This window comes from Chelonoidis abingdonii, chromosome 2 (assembly GCF_003597395.2).
Source record: "Chelonoidis abingdonii isolate Lonesome George chromosome 2, CheloAbing_2.0, whole genome shotgun sequence".
NCBI lineage: Eukaryota > Metazoa > Chordata > Testudines > Testudinidae > Chelonoidis > Chelonoidis abingdonii.
Genome location: NC_133770.1, coordinates 82,266,013 through 82,290,226, shown reverse-complemented (window position 1 = coordinate 82,290,226; position 24,214 = coordinate 82,266,013). Strand labels below are relative to the sequence as shown.

The following is a 24,214-nucleotide window of genomic DNA, read 5'->3' as shown; positions in this document are numbered from 1 at the left end:
TTGACTTAATACAGCTTTGAAACTTTACTATGCAGAAAAAAATGCTGCTTTCCCTTTATATTTTTAGTAATTGATGGTTTAAACAGTACTGTTTTCTTTTTTTCTTTTTTTTTTTTCCTAACTGTCTCTGCTGCTGCCTGATTGCATACTTCCCATTTGAAATGAGGTGTGTGATTGACTGGTCAGTTCATAACACTGAGGTTCTACTGTATTGAAAGCTAACATGTTCCAAAAAAAAATCTCTTTGTAAGTGAACATAGATGGCTCCTTGTCAGACAGCTCTGTGCAGGTTTGGGTCCTAAAAACTTAAGGCCTGATCCAAAGCCCACTGAAGTCAGTGAGAGTCTTTCCACTGGCTTCAATGGGCTTGGATCAGGCCCTAACAATATAAATATGTTCGTGCAGGAAAAGTTGGACAGTTGAATGAACCAGTTTCATTTTAAAAACAAGTTTCCTTTTTTATCTTAACTGATATTTGTGAAATGTAAACTTTTCTAAAGCTTCAAAGAGAATTTCACATTGCTTTAAATCCTACATATCTTTTTGTTTTGAAAATATCGTTGTTTGTTTTGACTACCTATTGTTCAGCAGTGGTCACTGAAACTTGTTATGGTCACATCTGACCTGTACATGTTTCTTGATTCTTCCTGATCTAAAATAGCCCCCATCTATAGCTCTGTGTGCACTTGACTATCTCTTTGTAAATACACTAATAAATACATCTAGTGTTATCATTCATACCTATACTTTTGGCTGTTTTTTCATATTCATCCACTTTTGATCAGTTAATCTCTAAAAAGTTGTTAGTGTATTGTGTGTGTGTGTGTGTGTGTGTGTGTATATATATATATATATAATAAAACACTTTGTGAAAATAGACATCTAAAGACATCGTTGAAAGTATATTTAAACAAACGCATTTTAAGACCTTGGACCTCAATGCTACAGATTGATGTGCAGGCAGCAGACCATTGTGCCTCTACAGGGGACCACTGGGCTGCTTTTGTGCATATCTTTGTATGATTGATGCCCAACCCAGCAAGTACTCCAGCTTTAGAAATGTAGAACTTGTAGTTATTCCCTATTTGAGGCAGAATGTCACTCGTCCTCAAGTGCACTATTTCTTGGCTTCTGTTTTTTCATTTCTTCCTTCATTGTTATTTCCTGGGTGTTGTGCTCTGGAAGTTGGTAAAACAAAACAGCTTTGAATATTATGGTTCCAGCTTTGACACTTAACAATCATGTTCTCCTTTTGTGATATGCAGAAAGACATCAAAGATAAATGGTATAGAGTATGTCCCATTCATGAGTGTTGACCTGAGGGAGCGTTTTGCCTTTCCAGTGCCATTTTCGTAAGTGAGCATCAGTTACTCCAGTTATTTTTGCTCTTGTTTTCTCTCAGAGTTTTCCTGTTGTCTTCACTGCATTTCCTTTCTCAAAATCCAAATTGTTCAAGTAAGGCTGTAACTCAGCCTTTACTGTTGCCAGCCAGTAGAGAGTGTGCCATTTGTACCAAGTTAGTCTAACAGCAAAAACTGAGGAGTTGCATGCAAAGTTGGCTTAAAACTCAGCCATGATTTTGAAAAGTGACTATGGATTTGGGGTGCCTCAAATTGTGAATGCTCTACTTGACGCCTTAATGGAGCCTGACTTCCAGAAAATGCTGAACTCCTAGCTTCTAAAAATCAGACCCCATTAAAATGTCTCAAATTGAAAACCCAAAACCATCTGTTAATTGAAAATCCTGGCCCTTCTTTGTACTGTCTGAACCTGGTGCTGCTCAATGCATGCTGATCCTACTGTGCTGTGTTTTTTCACCTTGTCTTATTCAGCTGCACTTCCAGCTTGTTAGAAATCTTTGGACTTGCTGGGGCATAAGCCTGACATCTTCACCACATGATGTCAGAGGGCACCTTTAGTTTCTCTTCAGAAAGTGTGATTTAGTGCCCTGGTTCTCAATCAGGAGTCAAGGGGCCAGCATTAGACTAATTTGGACCCAAGGCAGAAAGCCGAAGCCCCACCACATGGTGCTGTGGCATGGGGCCTCAGGGAATTGCCCTGCTTGCTATCCCCCAATGCGAGCTCTGGCTTTTATATGCAGAAAACCAGTTACTGTGGCATAGGTGGGTCGTGGAGATTTTATAGCATGTTGGGTGAGCCTCAGAAAGGAAAAGGTTGAGAACTCCTGGTTTAGTGGTAGAGCACTGAACTGGGACTTGGGAGGCCTGGCTTCTATTCTTGGTTCTGCAGCTAGCTTTCTGGATGACATTGGGCAAATCACTTCACCTTTCTATGCCTCTGTTCTCTACCTGTAAAATGGGGATACTGATACTGACCTATTTGTAAAGCACTTTGGGATCTACTGCTGAAGCGTGTTGTATAAGAACTAAGTATTATTACGAGAGCAGCAACCTGGGACTCAGGTGACTTCCTTGGAAGAGGGGACCACAGCAGGGACAGACACTGCTTTTAGTTCAGTTATGTGAAACTGTTGGGAAGTTTTATAAATGTAAAGTCAGTGACAGTATGGGGGAGGTGGGAAATTATGAATTACAGTCCAGTATCTTGAGACCTGACAGGCCCTGAGTGGACTAGCTCAGCACTTTCCAGCATTGAGTAAATTTCTCCAACACCAGTGACAAAAAAAAACAAACATCTGTGTTGTTAAACATGGCTTTTGGAATTCCCCTCTCCTGTTTGGTTTTATATGGGGGGAAATGTCAACATTTAGTGTTTTATATTATGATATGTCCCAAATAATTATTAGCTTTGTAAGGCTATTAACTTAAACTACTTTATTTACATATGTCATAGAATCATAGACGTGTGGGAGTGGAAGGAACCTCAATAGGTCATCTAGTCCAGACTCCTACACTCAAGTCAGGAGTGTGTAATAACTAGACCATTCCTGACAGGTGTTTGTCTAACCTTTTCTTAAAAACCTCCAATGATGGAGATTCCAAAACCTCCCTAGGCAATTTGTTGCAGTGTTTAACTACCCTTACAGGTAGGAAGTTTTTCCTAATGTCTAACCTAAACCTTCCTTTCCGCAATTTAAGCCCGTTGCTGCTTCTGCTGTCCTCAGGTTTAGGAGAAAATGTTTTCACCCTCCCCCTTGTAACAACTTTTTATGTACTTGAAAACTGCGATCGTGTCCCTCCTCAGTCTTCTCTCCTCAAGGATAAATAAACCCAGTTATTTCAGTCTTTCCTAACAGGTCGTGTTTTCTAGAATTTTAATATTTTGTTGCTCTCCTCTGGACTTTCTCCAGTTTATCCACATCTTTCCTGAAATGTGATGCCCAGAACAGAACACAGTGTTCAAGTTGGGGCCTTATCAGCTTGGAGTAGAATTGAAGAATTACTTCTCATGTCTTGCTGATAACACTCTTGCTGATAGATCCCAGAATATTTCTCTTCCCCCCCACCCCTGTTTTTTTTTTTTTAAATAATGTTACACTGTTGATTCATATTTAGCTTGTGATCCACTATAATCCGATATCTCTTTCCATAATATTCCTTCCTAGGCAGTCATTTCCCATTTTTTATATGTACAGCTGATTGTTCTTTCCTACGTGGAGTTCTTTGCATTTGTCCTTTTTGAATTTCATAATATTTTACTTCAGACCATTTCTCTCCGGTCTGTCCAGATCATTTTGAATTTTAATTCTATTCTCCAAAGCACTTGCAACCCCTCCTAGTTTTGTATTGTCCACAAACTTTATAAGTGTACTCTCCATGCCATTATCTAAATAATTTGTGAAAACATTGAAAAGAACCGGACCCAGAACTGGTCCCTGTGGGACCCCACTTGCTATGTCCTTCCAGCTTCACTGTGAACCACTGATAACTATGCTCTGGGAAGGTTTTCCAAACATATATGCATCCACCCCCACATCAGCCTCCCGGCTCTGATCAGCACAGCCGTCATTCTCAACTCCCAGCAGAAGCAGCCCGCCCTGCCTGCCTGCCTATGGTTCTGTGATTCCCTCAGACTTCTCCCACAGCCTCCTCAGCTCTCCGGGAGCAGCATCTTGAGCAGCTCTGTGAGCTCTCAGTGCTGAGGAATGTCCAAGCAGCAAGGCAGTAGTCCCTGTCACACCCTCTGTGTTCTAGTACAGGGCAGAACAGGAGCATTCCACATTCATTATTTGCTCTTTGTTGGGAGCATAGCAGCATGCTTAGCTGTCAGATACTTCCCAGAGCTTTGAAAGGGGACGGGCGCATGCCTGCAGGGCAGCAGAGATCAAAACAGTGAGCAGAGCCGTCATTGTGGGATGCTGGTGGAAGCCAGTTATGTCAACAAAACAAACAGCAGCATGTACACTGACACTTTGATGCTTTAACTTTGCTGCAAAATGCTTTATGCCTCTCATTGAGGTGGTTTTATTTTGAAGGGAAAACGGGAGTTTTGCTGCTAAAAGTAGCTTTTGCCAAAAGAAACTTTGTAGTGTAGACAAGGCTTTAGAGAGATGTGGCCCTGCTGACCTGAAGACTTCTAACTTGTCTAAATAATTTTGGACTTGTTCTTTCCCTATTTTAGCCTCAGATCCTACTTTCAATGGCATTCACTATGTTAGACATCCAATCGCTACTCACCTTTTTGGTGAAAACTGAAACAAAAAAGGCATTTAACATTTCCACATTTTCTGTTAGTCTCTTTCCTCCTCCCCCCCATTGAGTAATGGACCTCATTGATTGATGTCTGTGACTGCTGTAAATAAAATGGGACATACCATGGAAAGTTGTTTCTGATTTGTCTTTGGTTGTTTTGAATTATTTTTTTATTATTATTTTTAAATCCAGAGATAAATGTGGCAAGTTACCATTGTCACCCAAACAAAAGGCAATGTTTGCCAAGTGGGTGCGGCCAGATGACCTAACAAATAACCCTACAATGATCTATACTGTGTCAAGTTTCAGCATAAAGCAGGTAAGTTGTTTCTCAAATGAAATTTACACCAGCTATTCTGATAATTGCAGAACGAGTTTGCGGTCTTTTAAAGTAGGTGGGGTGCTCTTTAAAACCTAGCAAGTAGGAGAACTTTGCCCTCTTCTAAGATTTACATTTGATTTCACTGTGGACCATTTGACTTTGTTACAGCTGTCAATTAATTGCAGTTAATACATGCGCTTAACAGAAAATAAACTAGGTAAAAAAAACCATTAATTGCACTGTTAAACAATAATAGAATACCAATTTAAAATAACTATTTTTGGGATGTTTTTTCTACATTCTCCAAAATATTGATTTCAATTAGAGCACAATACGAAGTGTACAGTGCTCACTTTGTTGTTTTGATTATAATATTTGCACTGTAAAAAAGATAAACAAAAGAAATAGTATTTTTCAGTTCACCTCATACAAGTCAACTCAGTCCTATTTCTTGTTCAGCCAATTGCTAAGACAAACAAGTTTGTTTACGCTTGTGGGAGATAATGCTACCCGCTTCTCACTTTCAGGTGACATTGTAAATAAGAACAGACATGCACATGACACTATTGTAGCTGGCAGTGCAAGGCATTTATGGGCCAAATATGCTAAACATTCATATGCCCATTCATGCTTCGATTTGTAGGCTCTAAAGTTTTACGTTGTTTTGTTTTTGTGCAGTTATAGAATAAAAAAATCTACATTTGTTGTTGAACTTTCACAATAGAGATGGCACTATATTACTTGTATGAGGTGAATTGAACAATGTGATTGAAACTGATTAATCAAGACTATTTTTTTAATCTCATGATTAATTGCAATTGACAGCCTTACTTTATTTATGAGTGTAAGAATAAACAGAGGGAAAATATAGGTAGGAGTGGAAAACCTAACTGTTGTACACCTCAGATCTCCATATCCAAAGGAATCTAGTTTAAAAAACTACACTGGGCAGTCATGTATTCCAGTGAGCAGCCCATTATAGACTCATAAGGTATCTGCCTTCTTCAGACCTCTAAGAATCAAGAGTCATTGATCTGTTAACTATGGGATGCACAAGGTAAAACTGGACAAGGGGCAGAGCACTGTAGCTTCTGACATGTTAACCGTAAAAATAAAAACAGTGTTTGGCACCATACACGGGGGGGGGGCCACATACAATGGTTTTTTTGAGCAGCAGTAAGATGAGTTTCAGAGCTTGCTCTGTCTAGCCTGACACAAACTGTTTTATGCTGCAAACAGCCACAAGATGTCAGGGCCCCCCATCAGCTAGCTTTAATCTCTTTCCATCTCCACTTGCTTCTATGGATTTACGAATAGCAGAAGTAAGGTTTGCCCTTCTGTTTCCTAACAGTTGCATATTACACACTTGCTTATTAAAACGTGTAATATTAAACCATGTGGTTAATTTGATGTCTGTTTGTTTGTTTGTTTTAACCCTTGCTAGGAAAATTAGTGGCAACTTAAATTATTTTTCTCCTCTACCAAAGATGTAACTTTACACTGAGGTTGGTGGAATTTTGTAATTGGCAATTTTTGCTTTACCAATCCAAATAGCTGTGACATTGCTCCATTTGCAATCTGAAGTCAGACTAAACTAATTGGTCCTGACAAATGATTAGCCAAATTCTGTGTAGCTAAATTTAAATTTAGGCCACTTGACATGGAAATAGAAGTCAGACCACCGAGAGCGATGGAGGGTTTCTGTGGCAAAACTATATATAATCTGTCGCATTAAGCCACATAGGGCCTGATCCACAGTGCTCTGAAATCAATAAGAAATTTTCCAATTGTTTGCACTGTGGACATTTAGGAATCATCTGTCTCTGGTCCTCATCCAGTTAATCCCTTATTTCAGTCTCAGTTTATCAGGTTTTAGTTTTGAGGAAACTTAGGTTTCCCAACCCTTTGGGAATGCCTTTGTCTCTCTTGATTCGGAAATCCTTTTGTTTGTTGGAAGCACTTCTAACTGAACTTTTTCCTGTTAAAAATTAATAACTGTTAAACCCTCACTAGTGTCTTTTACTTCTAGACAATAGTGTCAGATTGTTCTTTTGTGGCATCACTAGCTATCAGCGCAGCATACGAGAGACGGTACAACAAAAAGTTGATTACAAGGTAAATGGCTGTTCCTGTCTAAAATCTTGTCAGATAGAAGGCTATATTATGGATGTGATGATTTAACGTAGGTTTATGTTAAGCTTGCTTATAAACATAGATAAACCTGAGATATTACATTTTGTAGAAAGTCCAAATATAGACGTTTGGTTCAAAATTTTCAAGCTTACTTGCCTAAAGTTAGGCTCCTAAAGTCATATTTGGGCACCTGAATAAAAACATCCCTATTTTCATACGTGCAGAGCACCTGCCATTCCTGTTGACGTCACTGGAATTTGTGCTGCTCAGCACTTCTGAAAATGAACCCACCTTTTCATACATGCTGAATATGGTTTTTGAATCTTAACTTTAGACACCCACGCTTGGAAAATTTGGCCATTTGGGAGGATTTTTTTATTTCACTTTTATCTTCCTTAATCATGCTTCATTCGCTTGTTTTTACTCTTTACTATGGCAGTACGTGCCACATTTTACTTCTTGCTTCAGCAGTGATGTTAAATAGAATTAAGATACTGTTATCAACTAAAGCCTTATCCTGTGATGAACTCCACATGGGCTTAGCAGTCTGTCACATGGAGCCCACTGTGGGATTAGAGCCCAAGAGTTTTTGAAATTTTTGGTTTATTCAAAATAGTTTTTAGCAGTTTTTTGCCCAAACCACTGCCATTTGTCTTTTTATTACCTTATCCCTTGGGCAGTGGTCTCTTAACAGCTTAACGTCTTCACTCATGGTCTTTGGTTTGCATGTATGTATTCAGAAAGATATATAACATTGTTTGAATGGTAAAATATACAGTTGGATGCATTTATTTTGTTTGATTATCTATAGTTGACTAGCTGAGTGAGTGAGTGACTGCAGAAAGAAAGAGGTATACAGATCTTGTTCGCAATATAAATTAAAACAAGAAAATTTAGTTAAATTTCTCATGCTGTGATTTACACAGACATTCTAGTAATTTGAGATGATAGCATGCAATTTTGAATTCCAAAAATAGATCTAATTAACGTTATGCGTTTTTAAACATCAGACAGTATGTATACATACAACACATTGTTCACAGATACATTATAATTTTTTTCTTTTTCTAATAGCATAATTTACCCTCAGAATAAAAAAGGAGAACCAGAGTATAATCCATGTGGAAAGTACATGGTAAAACTTCATATCAACGGTGTCCCTAGAAAGGTAATTAGCTTTAAGGAGAGTAATATGGTTATTGGATAAGCTAACGACCTTGAAAGTTCATGCCGTTTCAATGTGAAGCTGTGTTCTGTTTCTCAGTAAGAATTCTAGATATACATTTATTGGAAAGCATATGCAGTTATTACACTTTGCTACATTTCATTTTGGTTACATAATAATGTGTAATGTACCATAGGTCCCTGACCCTGTAAAGATGCTGTGACACTCTGGGGTTTAACACAGAGCAGTAAGGGGTTTTGCCACCACCTGCCCTGTAACCCTGGGTGCTGCTGTTCTGTGCAACTTTCGTTCAGAGCCCTGATTCCAACAGTGTGCTTTGTATCACAGTAGCCTTACCCTGACTTTCATCAGCATGGTTACTCGTTGGAGGGTGACATCAACACTCTTACAGATCCAAGTTCTCCCCAAAAACGTCTTTCTCTGCAGTGCTCAGCCCCTCTTACGGTAGCACCACAAAACATTATCACGTTTGCTGCTCCTTTAAAGAGACAGTACACAGCAGGTTATTCACTGGGTTTGACAAACTCTCCACTTCAATCAAAGCACTGAGTTCGTTCGTGGTAACAGTAAAACAAGTTTATTAACAAATGGAGATAGGTTTAAGTTATGCCAAGTATAAGCAGTAAGGATAGAACTAGTTTCAAACAAACATATAAAAATACACCTCTCAGACTAAAACTCAACAACTAGAGTCTCTGGTTCAAAAAGTTTTGTCTCACCACTGTCATTCTTCCAGCATGCTTGGCCCGTTATTTAGCTAGGACCCAGCACATGGAGCTCAAAGCACTTGGTTTTGTTGCCTCCTTAGATGAAGGATAACTTAGGGGTTCAGTAAACCTTTGAAATATATTCTTAAGTGTACCCCCAGATAAAATTGCTTTCCCTCGCTGAGTGTCGACACCATGCTTTCTGGCGTAGACACCGTGCTGGCTTCACCCTCTGCTTGTGATTTTTACAGTGCAAATGATCTTTCTGCAATCTCCAATACAAATGAATAGCCCACTGTCCTTGGCCACACCTGGCTTCAGGTGGCATCCCCTTTCCTTTGTCTGGAAAAACCTGTTTATCAACTTTCCCTGACGTGCCTGGTGTAAACACATTTTAGTTATGCATTTCCAGCACCTTTGTATACATGGTTGTAGGTTAACCCTACATCGCACAAGAATATTAAGGATCAGTGAGTTATTAGTTTTCTATATTGTATATTACATGACACCTCTTAAATAAATATCACTCCAATTATAGTGTGTAAGGTGTGTTGATCAGGTTAGACCAGCTGAGTTTTACGTAGCAGGGAGCCTCTTGCCAGCTGTGTGCTCCTAGGGTAACACATGCATGCAAGTATCCTTACTCACGTGAATGAGTCCCATTGAAATCACTGGGGCCATTCAGGAGAGTAAGATTACTCACGTGCAAGTTGGGAAGGTTGGACCATAAGTTTGTGCTTCATTAATGGTCTGTACCAATGAGAGATTAGTGTCGTGATGAGGCTGAGATATGTTCTTTGTGGAGCCATTACAGACCATTTTTGGAGTAAAAACCTCACACACTATTCTGCTTAATTTAAAACAAGAGATTTTAATAGCTTCAAAACCACCATCATGTGGCTTCTTCTTTCAAGAAAAGGAAAAACTACAATCAATCAAGGATGAAGGAACTGGAATAGCAGATGTGATGAAGTTTGAGGCCGTCTTCCCTTTGAACAAATAACTATTCATATTTCTGATTGACTGGGTGAGGGAGGTTTGTTAGACTTTTCTATACATTTAATAATAATACCTAGCTCGTGTATAGACCTTTTTATCAGTAGATCTCAAAGTGCTTTACAAAGTTGGTCAATACTATTATCCCCATCTTACAGCTAGAGAACTGGGGCACAGAGTGAAGTGCCTTGTCGGTGGTCACCCAGCCTGCTAGTGGCAGAGCTCAGAATAGGATCCAGGTCTCCCAAGTCCCAGTTCAGTGCTTTATCCACTAGACTACACTGCTGTTATGAATTGTTGTGTTTTTAAGTCAGGGAATGATGTTTAGTTTCCTCACAGTCTCTGAAAGCAGCTATATGAAATAGAAGAAGCTTCTGAGGATTTTCGTCTTTTGAGAAAAGTTTGTTTGAATTATCATCTTTATGATGATTTGTTTGCTTATTTGCTCAGGTGATAATAGATGACCAGTTACCTGTAGATCACAGTGGAGAACTCCTCTGCTCTTATTCCAACAATAAAAGTGAATTGTGGGTGTCCCTGATAGAAAAAGCTTACATGAAGGTCATGGGTGGATATGATTTTCCTGGATCAAATTCTGTGAGTACCTGATAATTATTCTTTGCAATAGGCAAAAATGTCCATCATCACATAGCACATAGCTTTCCTTCGAATGAATAGTGAAGAGATCTAAATGAATTGTCTGAGGAGAGGAATGACTTTTCTCTTGTATGTTGTTCTCTGGGGTTATTTTTATATATAGATTTTAAAAGTTATTTTGATGATTTTAGTAAATATAAATTAAGTTGCTTTTAGCATCTCTCGGATCACATGCGCTAGAGACCATGGCCCCGATCTTGCAAATGCTTACACACATGCTTAACTGGACTCAGTAGGAATAGTCCCATCAAAAAGGGGGAATTGGTTTTCAGTGAGACTGCTTGTGGGTACAGTTACACCTGAGTAAGTCTTTTAAAAAATAGGCCCCAAACCTGCAAAGTACATGTGTTTATTTTGAGAAGTTTCATTAGGGCTCTTGTATGGTTCATAAAACCATAGTTTTGTGCCTTACACTAATAACCCTTTTGGTGCCTAATGCCATTTATATAATAAGTAAAAGAGACAGTCTCCCTTATTAAGTTGAGGAATTGGCTAGGGGAGGAGTGCTCTTATGCACGTGGTGAGAATGGGTACATGTATAAGTTAGTATTATTTGGTAGAATAGTACTAACATACATAGTTATGTAACTTGATATTCACATAGTAGCTTCTTTAGCAACCGCGACATTTATATAATGCTCAGGTTTAATCTGAGAAGCAAAATACTTGCAGCAAGAACAGGACTGATTTTGCTGAGACACGCAGACTTTGGTCTCTAATCACATAAAGAAATGCTTCCTAAGATTTGAACTCTCACAGCATATTTCTCAGTTCATACCAAGGTTCACACCTGATGATGTCTTGAAAACCAGACTTCATTGCTTTTTATTTTGGTTACTCATCTTCTTTTGATCTTTTGGGTTGGTTATCAGGGACTTTCTCATTGAATTTGGTCTTGTATAGAGTAACAATAGTGTAGATTTTTCTAAGTTTGTTCAAGTCACTACCATGACACACAATTTCAGAGAATAGGGAAGTTGTCAATGACAAGGACAACTTGACTTCTAGCATTTGTTTCAATGAAACATAGAAACTTCAGCTCTTGACACTATGTCTCCTCCTTTGCATAATCAGAGAAGTATTTCTCAATGCCTGCACTGGATGTGTCGCTCTCCAAGGCCTATCTGTCAGTACTGGCCTTAGACAAGTTGGGAGGCATTTCTTTCCGCTTTCATCACTCTGCTTATTTGGGAGAGGCATGGGAAAAAGTCTTTTTCCCTAAGTATTTTGAGAGGAGTGAAACCCAGTATTGTGCTTGTAAAGTGCACCACTGCTAGTTAAATTGAAATTGCTTTTATTATGCCTTTTCACCATGTAAAGCTAGTTGTGTCTTGGAGACAAGCTAGAGTAAAAGCTAAATTACTGAAGGTACACTTTGTGGCAAGACTCGACAGAGGCTTGTTTTGGGACCTCATTCTGCGAGTGCTGGGAATTTGAAACCATGAGCTTGAAATACTAATAATTGTACTAAGATACCAGTGAACAGTACTGATTATCAAGCCACTTGTTTGAAAAAATCATTTTCTTATGCTTAAGCACAGGCTAATCTAATGAAAAATTGCTCTCATAAGTGTTATGGGGCTGGTGCAAAATAACTGTGTGTACAATATAAACTAATTTAATAGAAGGCATTTTAAAATACACTTAAAGGTAGCTTAATGTGTCTCTTATGATCAAATATGCTTGCATTTCAGAACATTGATCTCCATGCACTGACTGGCTGGATACCAGAGAGGATTGCTATGCACTCAGACAATCAGGCTTTCAATAAGGACGGTTCTTTCAGAATGCTCTATCAGAGGTAGAAGTTTGTTCTTTCTTGGTGACATAAGATGCTGTTCGTGAAACAAATGTGTTAATAATATGAAAGTGTCTAAAAACATGGTGGTCTTTATCACTAGCTCTCAACACAAGCATCATGGTCCTACTACATCTGATCCTTCATAGCCCCTCTCTGCAGTCTCCTTTGAAATCCACTGGATGAATAGGTTATTAATGGCTTTGACATCAGAAGCTAATGGAGAAACAAGGGGGCTCTGTTAATAGATGGAGAACTGAATCCCCATCTCTAGCAGAACTATAATTTTAAAAAGATAATAGTCTCTCTTCACTGCCAGTGGTGGGGGGCAGGAGGGAGGGAAAGTGGGAAATGAGGAGTGGAAATTAGAATCCTCTCATGGGCTAGATTCAGGAGGAAGCAGGAGCCAGAGAAAGGAGGTTGGATTTCCCAACTATGCAGCATGAGGCTGACTTCAGAGTGGAAACAGGTGTGGTGAAGTTGCTCTAACAGTGCCACCAGAGTCCTTACTAATTGCCCGACCAGTAGATCTCCTGTGGAGGAGCACAGAGGTGCTCTGTACCTGTCAGGACCATGATACTAACTTGAGACTTAGTATAACCTGCTGTCATGATAAGTGTGGCCTAATTATGTTTTTCAGCTGCAGGTGGTGTTCCTTTTTACCCTCCCTAAATTAAAAAAAAGTCTTATTTAGCCAACCACTTTCTCCTCATTGTCAAGGAAGGCAGAGCACCAACATGATGGGAAAGGGATTTCAGCTTGGCCAAAGCATTAAAACAAGCAAACGCTGTACACCTAACACACAAACTCACTTTTTCTTCAGCAGATTTGTGACCTCCCAGTAGGTTGACAGTCACTCTTACGATGTTTCTCTGTATTTAGACATTGGGGGGCTAAATTTTCAGACGCTACAAACCTACGCTGATGTTAAACCAGCATTTGTGCACACAAACTGGTGTAGGAATATGGAATCATGTACTTTTCACCCTCTGGTTCTTAAAAAATTTGCCCCCAAGATCATAAGTGCAGGGACTTATGATTTTCAATTTGATGTATATAGCGATTGACCAGCATCAAAGATTCGAACAGTGTGTTAGGTAGAAGATTTATTTCACTGAGCGTCTTTAATAAATGACATTGTCAGTGTAAGACTGAACCTGATGCGTTGTTTTCATGACAACAGTAATTCTCCTACTAGAGCGTGATCTTAAATATTGAAAAGTAACAATTATGCTGTCTTTTTTTGGGCTTGTACAAATAATTTCTGTCTCCTTCAGAAAAGATTACTTGCACTCCAGGTTTGCAAAATTGGGTCTTAACAATATGACAGTTTGGAAAAAGAGAGTTTAGTGTTCGGTAAATGTAATATTATTAGACTGGTTAATTTACATGTGCTAATAACCTAAACTAAGCTTCCTTAATTTCCCCTCCAGATTTCACAAAGGCGATGTCCTTATCACAACAGCAACTGGAGTGATGTCTGAAGAGGAAGGAGAGAAATGGGGTTTAGTTCCAACCCATGCCTATGCTGTTTTGGATATTAGAGAATATAAGGTATCCAGAAAAACAAGAAGCTTTGTATTGGGTGCTTTTTACATACCTGTCATCAGTTGTAATGGATGGTGGATTTAAACATGACTGTCCAGTGACTGAAGTTTTACTCCAAGAAGGGGCTTGAAATCTTTATCTTGCTCAAGAACTTTATCAAGTTATTCCAAAAACTTAACGCTGTATTTCTTTCAGTGTTCGGTTTGTGTACCTATTAGGTAAGATTAACAGTACGTTCACTCCTATCCTGACAAGATAACCCAGGCGATTTTTTTTTTATTTACTCTTTCTCTAGGGGCTTAGATTTCTCCAGTTGAAAAATCCCTGGAGTCACTTACGCTGGAAAGGAAGATACAGTGAAAATGATGTGAAAAATTGGACCCCAGACCTACAAAAATACTTAAACTTTGATCCTCGAACAGCTCAAAAAATAGACAATGGTAAAATGAAGTAAAAGGATAGTGTCAAGTCAAAACGAATCATACTTCTGTTTGACTTCTTTTGTTGTTTACTTTTGTTACAAGTAATATTTAAGGATACTATCACTAGAAGATTAGGAAAAAAGATCTCTTGTCCATTTGAGTAATTGGGAGCAGATATGTGGAGGGGGGTCAGTTTCCTTGTTTGTGTGGGTCTTCACACAGCAACGGGGGGTGGGGTGGAAGGGACAAGAAACAAGACTGTAAAGCAACAAAAAAAGGCAAAAGCAGGGAAGAAGTACCTATATTACTTTAAATACATTTCAAAATTGACTAGATTTCAAGTACAGTGGGTCATTTTAATATATTTTAAATGTAAGGGGTTATTTCTTAGTATTAGCTTCTTTTTTCCTTTTTTTAATCATGTGGTTTTGGCCATCCTTAGAACTTCGTCACACAGACTGAGAAACCTCATGATACCATTTACTAGTACGTGAGTGGACTCTTCAGTACTTCATTAGCTGTTTTTCTAGCATTCAGAAATACACGTTCGTACACTCCTTGTAAGGAATGTTTTATTTCCTTTCACCAAGAGATCCATGATGTCTGTAATGGAGACTTCAAGATTTTCTCCCTGTGCTACACTTTAATGGACGCAAGTCTGTAGTCACATGCACTTGTTGACTGGATGACTATAAGTTGCTGAGATATTTCTTTGAGCCCAATAGGACTACTAAATAATTATGTAGGGAGATGGCTTGAGCAATACCAAGCACTGTCTTGTTGCCCCATCTTCCCCCGGGGAGAACTAATGCACTACATCAAGGAAATCAGCATAGGCTTCCCATGTGGCAGGGCAAAATGCCAGTTCCCGAGTGCTACAATAGCTGCTCCATTTTGAAAATACAATGTCGTTTTTTTCCTCTATGCTAACAGTTGTCTCTTGTCTCCCCGCTGTAATTAATTACCTCTTTTTTGGTCTACTGTCATTCTTTACAAAACGATGGATGCAAAGGCACTGAGATTCCGTGTTGATGAGTGTGGTGTAAATAGCTAAGTGGGAAAACATTATTTATTAGCAGAAAGTAATTCCATCCTGACACTGGCTTTATAATCTTCAGGAAGGATAGCTAGTTATTCATTTATTAATGCATCACTTGACAGTACTTGGATTTAAATCCCTTGATTCTGAAGTACGTTTGTAAAGATGTTACTTTTTATGATTGGATTGGTATCTGACTAGTCTTGGTATCAAAATGTACAGTTGCCATGACACTGGATATTCTTTGTACTGTAAGTCTGAAATACATCTGTATTAGCAGCTTGTGTTACAGTGCTACGAGCATATGGAGAGTTCAAGGAGCAGGATTTCAATAGCTTGTAGTAGTGTTGGCTGTGGTTGCAATTGAGTGTGCTGGGGAGAGGATAATAATTGCCAGTGGATATTATAAAGATTGTGTAATATTGTAAAGCAAATTCCAGTGTGCTAGAGCTCACCCAAATAGATGTTAAGTGGAATGCTAGGAAAAGATCTCAAACAATGCCATGTGTACTTTGCTCTCAGAGTAAGAGCTTGTTCTGCTGGACAAGTAACGTCCCTTCTCTGATGGACCTTCAGTTAAATAGATAGAAAACAGTGAGCTAGATTACCTAAACTGGAGATTACCTATTAATTGTATCTAATTTTTCAGAATCCTAAGAAAGTTGGGGGCAGCACAGAAGTGGTTAACATTGCCGCTCTTAGGAGGACACAAGGATTACGGCTTTTGCTCATCACTTAAAAATGCGAAATATTTTTCTGCTGAGGAAAAGCACAGGCCTACTGATGAGCAGAGACAGTGACCAGGTGGTGTCTGAGGTCAACTTCAGTCTCTTTTGGTTTACCAAACTGGCCTGTTGTGGAGGTTGTTTGTAGACGGGGCAGGTGAACAGCATGGACATTTGTATTCGGGTTTATGAGAATGGATTTTATACAAACCTTGGCACTTGTGTCTAATTAGGGTCCTGCAAAATGTGTAGAGCAAAATTATTTTGCAAGCAAATGAAAAATGTGTTTCCTTTGTAGGAATTTTCTGGATTGCCTGGGAGGATCTTTGCCAGTATTACGATGTTATTTATTTGAGCTGGAACCCAAGTCTTTTTAAAGAATCAACATGTATTCACAGGTTGGTCCAACAGAAAAGATTGAAATGTTAAGATCTACAACATAGTCATATATATATAATATTAATTTGAAGTTTGAAACAACAGTATTGATGTGGCATTTTCCCTCTCTCCATTCTCCTCATTGGTCCCCAATTTATGAATATTGGCTAGAGACCAGTCTCTTCATTCAGAGCCTGACATCCCACTTTAAAATCTATGGTCCAGATTCTGTTCTTCATTGCGCTCACATAAATGCAGTGTAACTCCACTGACTTCAGTGCTAACTGCTGGGTAACCGGACTTGCTGTAGCCTTCTGCATCTTCCATTCATGCTTTCCCTGAATAGTCTGCTGAGCGGTGCTTGAAGAATAGGGCAGTTACTTTTACTTATCCCATGTCCCTGGGAAGTTAGTATGTAGCCTGTGCAATGCACACAGTCTCTCCCAGATAAACTGAGAATATTTTCACTTTTAAAAATCACTGAAATTATTAACTTGGGATGTATGAGTCCCATGACCTTACCCATAACTCTGCATTTCCGCATTCACCGTCATAAGTCATCTTCCTTGTCCATTGATTTGATCACATTGCTCCCCATCCTCTGTCGCATCAAATTCTGGCCTGTCACTCCCTTCTGAGATGTGTGTAACTCTCACTGGTTACTTCTCTGAACTCCTCACTTTGTGTTGCCAGCTCCACCTTGCCAGTGTTCTCGCCCTATTGGCCCATGTATCAGATTCACACAAACCCCTTCGTGCCTTCTTCTGTGCCACTCTCTGACTGTGCATGGTACAACTTTTGCAAAGGCTCTTGCTGTATCCACATTTAACTCAGTCTTGGAGACCCACTTCTGCTGTGCTGCCTACAGCAAGACTCTTTAATGTGTATATGAAGTAAAATAGGAAAATATTGTTTCCAATTTCCCAAGTGTCTGGCTGTCCTTATTGTTGTGGACTGTTCCTCCTCTGTCAGGAAAGCACCTGGCACATAGTGGCTATTACCATAAAGGTGTAACGGTAATAATTGGGACTTGCTAGTTGATGATGCAGCATCCCATGGATCACATCTGAGTAAAGTGGAAAAAATTAATTCTAGACAAGAAAAGAGCCTGTATCTCCATGTTCATCCCCACAATGTTCTAGGCTTTTAAGTGAAGCTTTAATCCCCTTCTGTTGTTTTTCACATCAAGCATCCTCCTCCAGGCAACACATGAGGTAGTGTGAAAGCTTTCAAATTATGATTCAAGCTGCTGCTGGTCCAAAGGTGGAGCTGCTAATTAAAACTGAAAAGCACCCCCGCTCTCTTCCCCCCCCCACCCCCCCAATGTATAAAATTGGAGAGACCAATGTATGTAGATTTTGTATCTAACCGTATTTTAATAGCTTTTAAACAGTCCTACAGTTACCGAAAGCACAGGTTCCCTTCCACATGCCAGCTTTTATGCCATACATGGCAATAACTCATTACCCCTGTGGGTGTGTCCTAAATCATGGCTTTCACTTTTATACTGTTTTGTGCCTGGTCTCATTATTCATGGTGCTGTTCCTATTCAGCATACTGCAGCACAGCCATGTGTAAAAGAAAGTGTTAGGGTCAGTGTTTCTCACAGCTGTGCTTTGTAACCATGGTCATGCTTGTGACTAGAAGTTACGCAGGTTTAATCATTTAGCTTCTGTTACTTTGTTTTCCGTAAGTAGGAGTGGTATCACTTCCATGCAGGATTTGCGGTTACTTTTAGAAATATGAATTAGTATCTTCTTCATCAACCTATTATTATTACTTTAGTACTTGGGATGCAAAACAAGGCCCAGTGAAAGATGCCTACAGCTTGGCTAATAATCCACAGTACAAACTGGAAGTACAATGTCCACAAGGTGGAGCTGCTGTCTGGGTTCTGCTCAGCAGACACATTACAGACAAGGTATTAAATTCTTCTTCTGACTAATATAATACTGTTTTTCCTGCAGATTTATTACAATTAAGAATATAGTCGGATCTGGGTACAAGACTGGCTGTCTGATTCTCTAGATCCTAGTGAACCTCACTGTATGTCTTTTTTCTTTTTTCGTTTTTTTTTCCAACTGCAGAAGTAGTGGGGAATTCAGATCATGGTACATAAATGTATGTCATACAGCTTTTGTTCTGCCCTAATCATGGGGTTTAATTAGTTCATTATGGTAGGATGTATGTAATCTCTCTAACAGTTTTCATTCATATATTTTAAATAAACTTGTCGTGAAATTACTTCTCCTGTAAGCTGTCGCGCTGTAGTGTAGACGTGTTACTGCTATAGACAGATTTTTTTCCATCACTAGTAAATCCATCCCTAATCAGGCCTAAGAGCAATATGCTAGAGGCCTGATTTGTTCTCAGTGAAGTCATTGGTAAATTCTTTACTGGCTTCCGTGGGAGCTGGAATAGGCACCTCAGTAAATATAAATGCCACATTGCTAATACAAAAGCAACAATGGAACATGAATTTGAATTACACAATACATTAGTAATAGTTTTTGGATCTGTGTTCAACTCATTTTAATATCTTTTTAGGATGACTTCGCACGCAATCGAGAATTCATCACAATGGTTGTGTACAAGACTGATGGGAAAAAAGTTTACTATCCAAGTATGTGTGTTTTTTTGAAATGTCAATGATACTCACAAGTGGATGAAGACTTCTTAATTTTTTTAAGAAGCTGATTAGTCATTCATGAATGGGAAACCCCAAGTCCGAAGAGGTGAGGGAGGATTCAGACTTCAGCGTGGTCAGTTGGGCTCTGATTGACCAACTAATAATGGTCAATGGTAAACGTTGGTCTACTTCCATTGTGGAGAGTCCTAAGGGGCTCAGTCCTGCCGTCAGATATATAGAAATCCATTGCCACTTAAACAGGCACAGTTTTTATATCTATTTCTCTTGTAAAACCAGCTGCTCTGCCTGCACAGACAGAGGGTAGTGCATATTAAAAGGGAAGTGACAACGTGCTCCTAATTATCTAAAGGCACAATCATTCTTTTGTGAAATAAAAAACAAGAAGTGGTGGAACTTTTCTATGGCTGTTTGCATTGAGTGGAAGCTGTGGGTGCTCAGCACCACTGATAAATACCTTTTTATTTAAAGATCCAGTTCAGCAAAGCATTTAAATCTATACCTAAGGATGTACTTAGAGATAGTCACGTTTTTCAGTTAACTGAGTTAACTATGGATTTTCACTGCCTAACTTTAGCCCCCCAAAATTGAATGTCTTGGCTGAGGTCACTATGGGCTAACTCCTGCTTGCCTTGAAGTCAATGGGACTATTTGTAAGGCTTTGTCTTCATTGCAATAATAGGTGGGGTTTCTGTATGAAGATTGCTAACTGTAAAACCCTAGAGCTGATGAGGCACAGGTAGTTTTCACCTTGATATACCAAGTCAAGGTCCAACTCCGGTGGGAGGGTATAAAGTTGATCTTGACTTGATACTTCAAGGTAGAAAAAACCTGTGCCTCATCTGCACTGACATCAAGCTAGTGATCTCAATGTACAAACCCCACCTCTTATTGCAGTAAAAACAGTGTAAGGCAATCAGGGCTGGGCTCATTGTTGGTTACAGCCAGGCAGCTCCCTGTGTAAAACTGGATTTGAGGTTGGGTTGCTGATGGCTCTTCATGCCCTGGAGAGGAAAGGTTAATTATACTAAAACACTGCCTCTTTGGTTTGACTGCAGCAGTTGTTAGTAAGGGCAGAGCCCATCATCTGCCAACTTGTTCAGTGAACTCTGCCAACAAGTTCCTCTTTGATTCCAGGCTGTGTTTCTGCAGTGAAGGTCCTTTGGGACCTAGGCAGATTGTCATCCATTTTTGCAAGAGCTGATCTCATTAAACATGTTTGTGTTCCTTTCTGCTGTATCAGAGACGTGCTTCTGATGTGACTAGCACTAGCAGCAGCACTTACATGGTGTATTAGACCAAAAAATATTCTCATCGAGTGTCAGTACATTTGTACAGTGCAGAAACTGAAGGTTAAATCTGTGTCTGAAAGATCTACGAGGGATTTTTCCAAAGAAGCTGTTTGACCTCTTACTTCCAACAAATGATCTCTCCAGTTTTTGTTTTGTTTTTTATGGCCCAATTTTTTTAACTGAGCTTTCAAACTGACAGTCATCAAACTGCTTTAAAACACCCACTCTTACTGGGAATTGCAACAGATTTGTAAAGCTGCAATATTATTTCGCCCATCTGTTAAAAATACAGATTAATCCTTTGGAATGGATAGGTCGATTTCCCAATGCTAAGCTTCAATTTGTTTTCTGTTAATCCCTTTCCCTTCCCCCCCCCCCCCCCCAGTTAAAAAGAACAGAGTCCCTTATCAAGAGAGTGAAGGGCCTGATCCTGGACCTACTGAAGTCAGTGACTAGATTCCCATTGATTTCAGTGGAACAGAAAAAATCCTGAAAAGAACCAAGGTGACTGCAAGAGGCTGAATATTCCTGAAAGGTTCTTAAGCATTATCTGTCACATTATGTCACTGTGTTATGTAGCTATAGTAAAGCAAACAATCAGACTGCAGCTATGTGGGTAGATAGTGGAATACAGTCTACAGTTGCAAAGTTAGAAATATACTGTGTCCTCTCTTCTAGGAGAGTGGGGGTGGGAGGAAAAGGGGAACTGGAAAAAGAGAAAACATAGCATATTAGGAAGATTTACTCTTAAAAGCTTTGGACACTTCTACAGCCCAGATCCAGTCTTTTGATTCCTGAACTTGCCTTGCCAGCCCAGCAGGGAGCCTCCAAAACTCATCACAGGAAAAAGTTTGAGGGTCTCTTCCCATCAAATATATTTTAATTTAAGATTCTGGGTCTTATTTAAAATGTCTACTTAAAATCACAGTAGGACGCTCTCTAGAGTAGAGGGATTGGGCCTGATCTACTCCCGTTGAAGTCACTGGAAGTTGGATGAGGCCTGTGATGCAAGAAAAGGGCATTAGGTTGCATTTCCCAAAGCATCCTGGAAAGGCATCTATGGCACAATGAGTGGATGCCATATCATACCCAATTCCCAAACACTGTTTGGAGTTGCTCTTGAAAGCCTTTTGAGTGTTTCATCTGTGAAAGTGGAAGATGTTGTTTTTACAGTTAGCTAGTCTGAGTGTAGCTTGTATTCCTGTGTCACCAGCGTGGTGCCAGCAGAATGACGTTCCTGGCATAAACCCCAGTGAAGAGGCAGAGTGGATAGAGATTTTCCCCACTGCTGGGGGGGGGGTTTCGTGATGAGGAAATATGCGTCTCTTTCTTTCCAGCTGATCCTGCCCCATATATTGATGGGATTCGGATCAACAGTCCCCACTATCTGACCAAGATAGCGCTGACATCTCCAGGGTCCCATACGTTTACACTGGTGGTATCCCAGTATGAGAAACAGAACACGATCCACTATACTGTCAGGGTATGTACTATAGAGAAACTACAATAGTATTATAAGCTGAGTATTGAATCCAGTGGGAAAACATAGCAAAGAGAAAATCCTCCCCATTGGCAGGAGTGATGGGAAGTGTCTGATCCTGGGGACGGTTTTCAGATTTTTTTAAGTTGATTGCCCTATATTCAAAGTACTTATTTTTAGATGACTATAGTTGTGTTTTTGGAAGGGGTCGGGGGAAGATGTGAATCATGGACGGGACGCACAGGAGAAAGGGGAGCACTGTGTAGGTGCTTTAGTGCATGTCTATAGAGCAGCTAGGGGGTGTGATTCCCAGCTCAATAGACACTAGCTCAGCTTGGGCTAAGGTGCTAAAAATAGCCGAGTGACCCTGATGGCACAGGCAGCAGCTCAGGCTAGCTGCCCGAGAACATACCTGGGGGTCAGGTGGGACTATATGCAGGTGGCTAACCTGGGCCACTGCCCACCTCTCTGGCCACGCTGCTATTTTTAATGTTAGCTGAGCTATAATGTGTGTATATTCCTGGGCTGGGACTCTCACCTCCAGCTGCTATGTAGACATACCCATATATGGATTTCCATCTAGTGGGGGCAATAGAGTCAGTTTTCGCATGCAGTGCTTTGTTATATTACCGCAGTCCAGAGCCCCTCTCGAGCATAATTTTATAATTAGATTAGGTTAAAAAGAAAAAACAAAAATACTTTCATTTCCTCTGCTAAAATTGAGCATCTGCTTTATGGTAAAAGGCTCTAGCACTAGCTGCTCATTGCACTACCCAGCCTTCATCCACCTCATATTTCAGTAAAGATGGTTTAAAGTTTTTTCTTCCCTAAATCCTCAGTACACAGTCATCAGAATGAAAGGTCATCCTGTAACTGACAAATCCAATCTAATGTGTTACGCGTTTCCTTTGTCACTACAGAAAATAAGACAGTTCATACCCTCTCCCCCTACATTCTTTACACTGTAAAAGTGTGACACGGAATTGGATGCAGGTCAGTCATGCTTCCCCAGTGCACCTCTGGCTTATTGGACTTCACTACAGGCCACTTTGACAAGCACTGGTGGAAACTGAGGACTCTGCTGCTACTGTGTTGCACTTGTGTTGAGCTCTGCATTTAAAATAACTAGACTGCTCACAAACAATGAGAGAGGAGCTGCATTCTCAACCAAGTATTGTATGAGGAGGACACAGTTCAGAACAAACAACTGCCCCTTATTTCACTACTCAAATATTAATCTCAATCCCCACCCAAAAGCATTCTGGGGAAAGTAGGGCAGTGGATGATAATGGTTGGAGCCCAAGCACTGTAGCCCCAGTCACCCCATGGTGATTTTACGTATCAAATACACAAACTTTGAAGGACATGTTACTGTAGGTGGTATCTGCTGCTTCCCAGTACTCACTGGGCAGAAGGTGCTTCTGGTTCTCATTTAATATCACCAGCCTTTTCCTGTCCATACGTAACCTGCTTGGTGTCCCTCTGCTCTACACTAAACACGTGGAGCAGCTAGCTGGAGCTTTAGGGGAGCATGCACTGTGCTAAGTATCAGAGAGCAAATTAAAGCACCACTTTAGGTATTCACAGTTTGCTTTGGTGAGGGGACTAGGGCTTAATGGTTGAAAGGAGTATGGGTGCCCACGATTCCAGTTATACTCTGTGCCCTCCAACTGTTAATAATGTTTGAAGGATCTGTTCCCCCCCTCCGCCCCCCCCCCCCGGTGCAAGGAAGGGGAATAGGGAATGTTCTCTCTTTTTCGTATAGCGCATTATATTATATGAATTAGCTGATGTCAGTATGCATCTTTTACCTACTGGAGGCAGATGGGGACTCAAGATCTCCAAAGTTGCTGTGCACGTAAAGCCACATTTTGCCTATAATGGTATTTTGTGATGGTTTCATAATGTAAATGCTTGGTTGATTTGTGAGACCAAATTCTCCTTCCACAATCTAGGTGTATTCAGTATGCAAGTTTACTTTTTCCAAGATTCCTACTCCATACACCATCTCCAAACGGGTAAGAGATTGGATTTTCTTCCATAAATCAGTGCTTGTTAATCTGCTATGGGCGTTTAAAATTCCTGATGTTTAGAAAGAAAGCCCTGCTCGGTCTCTGGAGTTTTTATATAATTTTGTATTAGTTAATTTCACATTATTTTGTTTGGTATTTTCCATCCAAAGTGAGCCTCTTGATGAAACACAAATGTATGCCTTGACTTAGAATGTCTGTATTGTGCAACCTCTACAGTAGTGTGAGTTAGAATAACTTG

At 39.9% G+C, this 24,214-nt stretch overlaps 1 protein-coding gene across 7 annotated transcripts in view; it reads left to right on the top strand.

The window, feature by feature from the left end:
* Positions 1–24,214, top strand: part of CAPN7 (calpain 7) — a 40,812-nt gene that overhangs the window by 9,916 nt on the left and 6,682 nt on the right. For 4 of the 7 annotated variants that reach the window (XM_075062491.1, XM_075062496.1, XM_075062493.1 and 1 more), the window contains 13 exons: positions 1,266–1,352; positions 4,806–4,932; positions 6,965–7,050; positions 8,143–8,236; positions 10,408–10,554; positions 12,309–12,415; positions 13,846–13,966; positions 14,256–14,400; positions 16,445–16,544; positions 18,310–18,445; positions 19,072–19,147; positions 21,801–21,946; positions 23,899–23,961. In XM_075062491.1, the coding sequence (XP_074918592.1) occupies positions 1,266–1,352; positions 4,806–4,932; positions 6,965–7,050; positions 8,143–8,236; positions 10,408–10,554; positions 12,309–12,415; positions 13,846–13,966; positions 14,256–14,400; positions 16,445–16,544; positions 18,310–18,445; positions 19,072–19,147; positions 21,801–21,946; positions 23,899–23,961 (1,435 nt within the window). The remainder of the gene's footprint in view (positions 1–1,265; positions 1,353–4,805; positions 4,933–6,964; positions 7,051–8,142; positions 8,237–10,407; positions 10,555–12,308; positions 12,416–13,845; positions 13,967–14,255; positions 14,401–16,444; positions 16,545–18,309; positions 18,446–19,071; positions 19,148–21,800; positions 21,947–23,898; positions 23,962–24,214) is intronic. The other 3 variants (XM_075062494.1, XM_075062492.1, XM_075062497.1) reach the window with 2 other exon arrangements.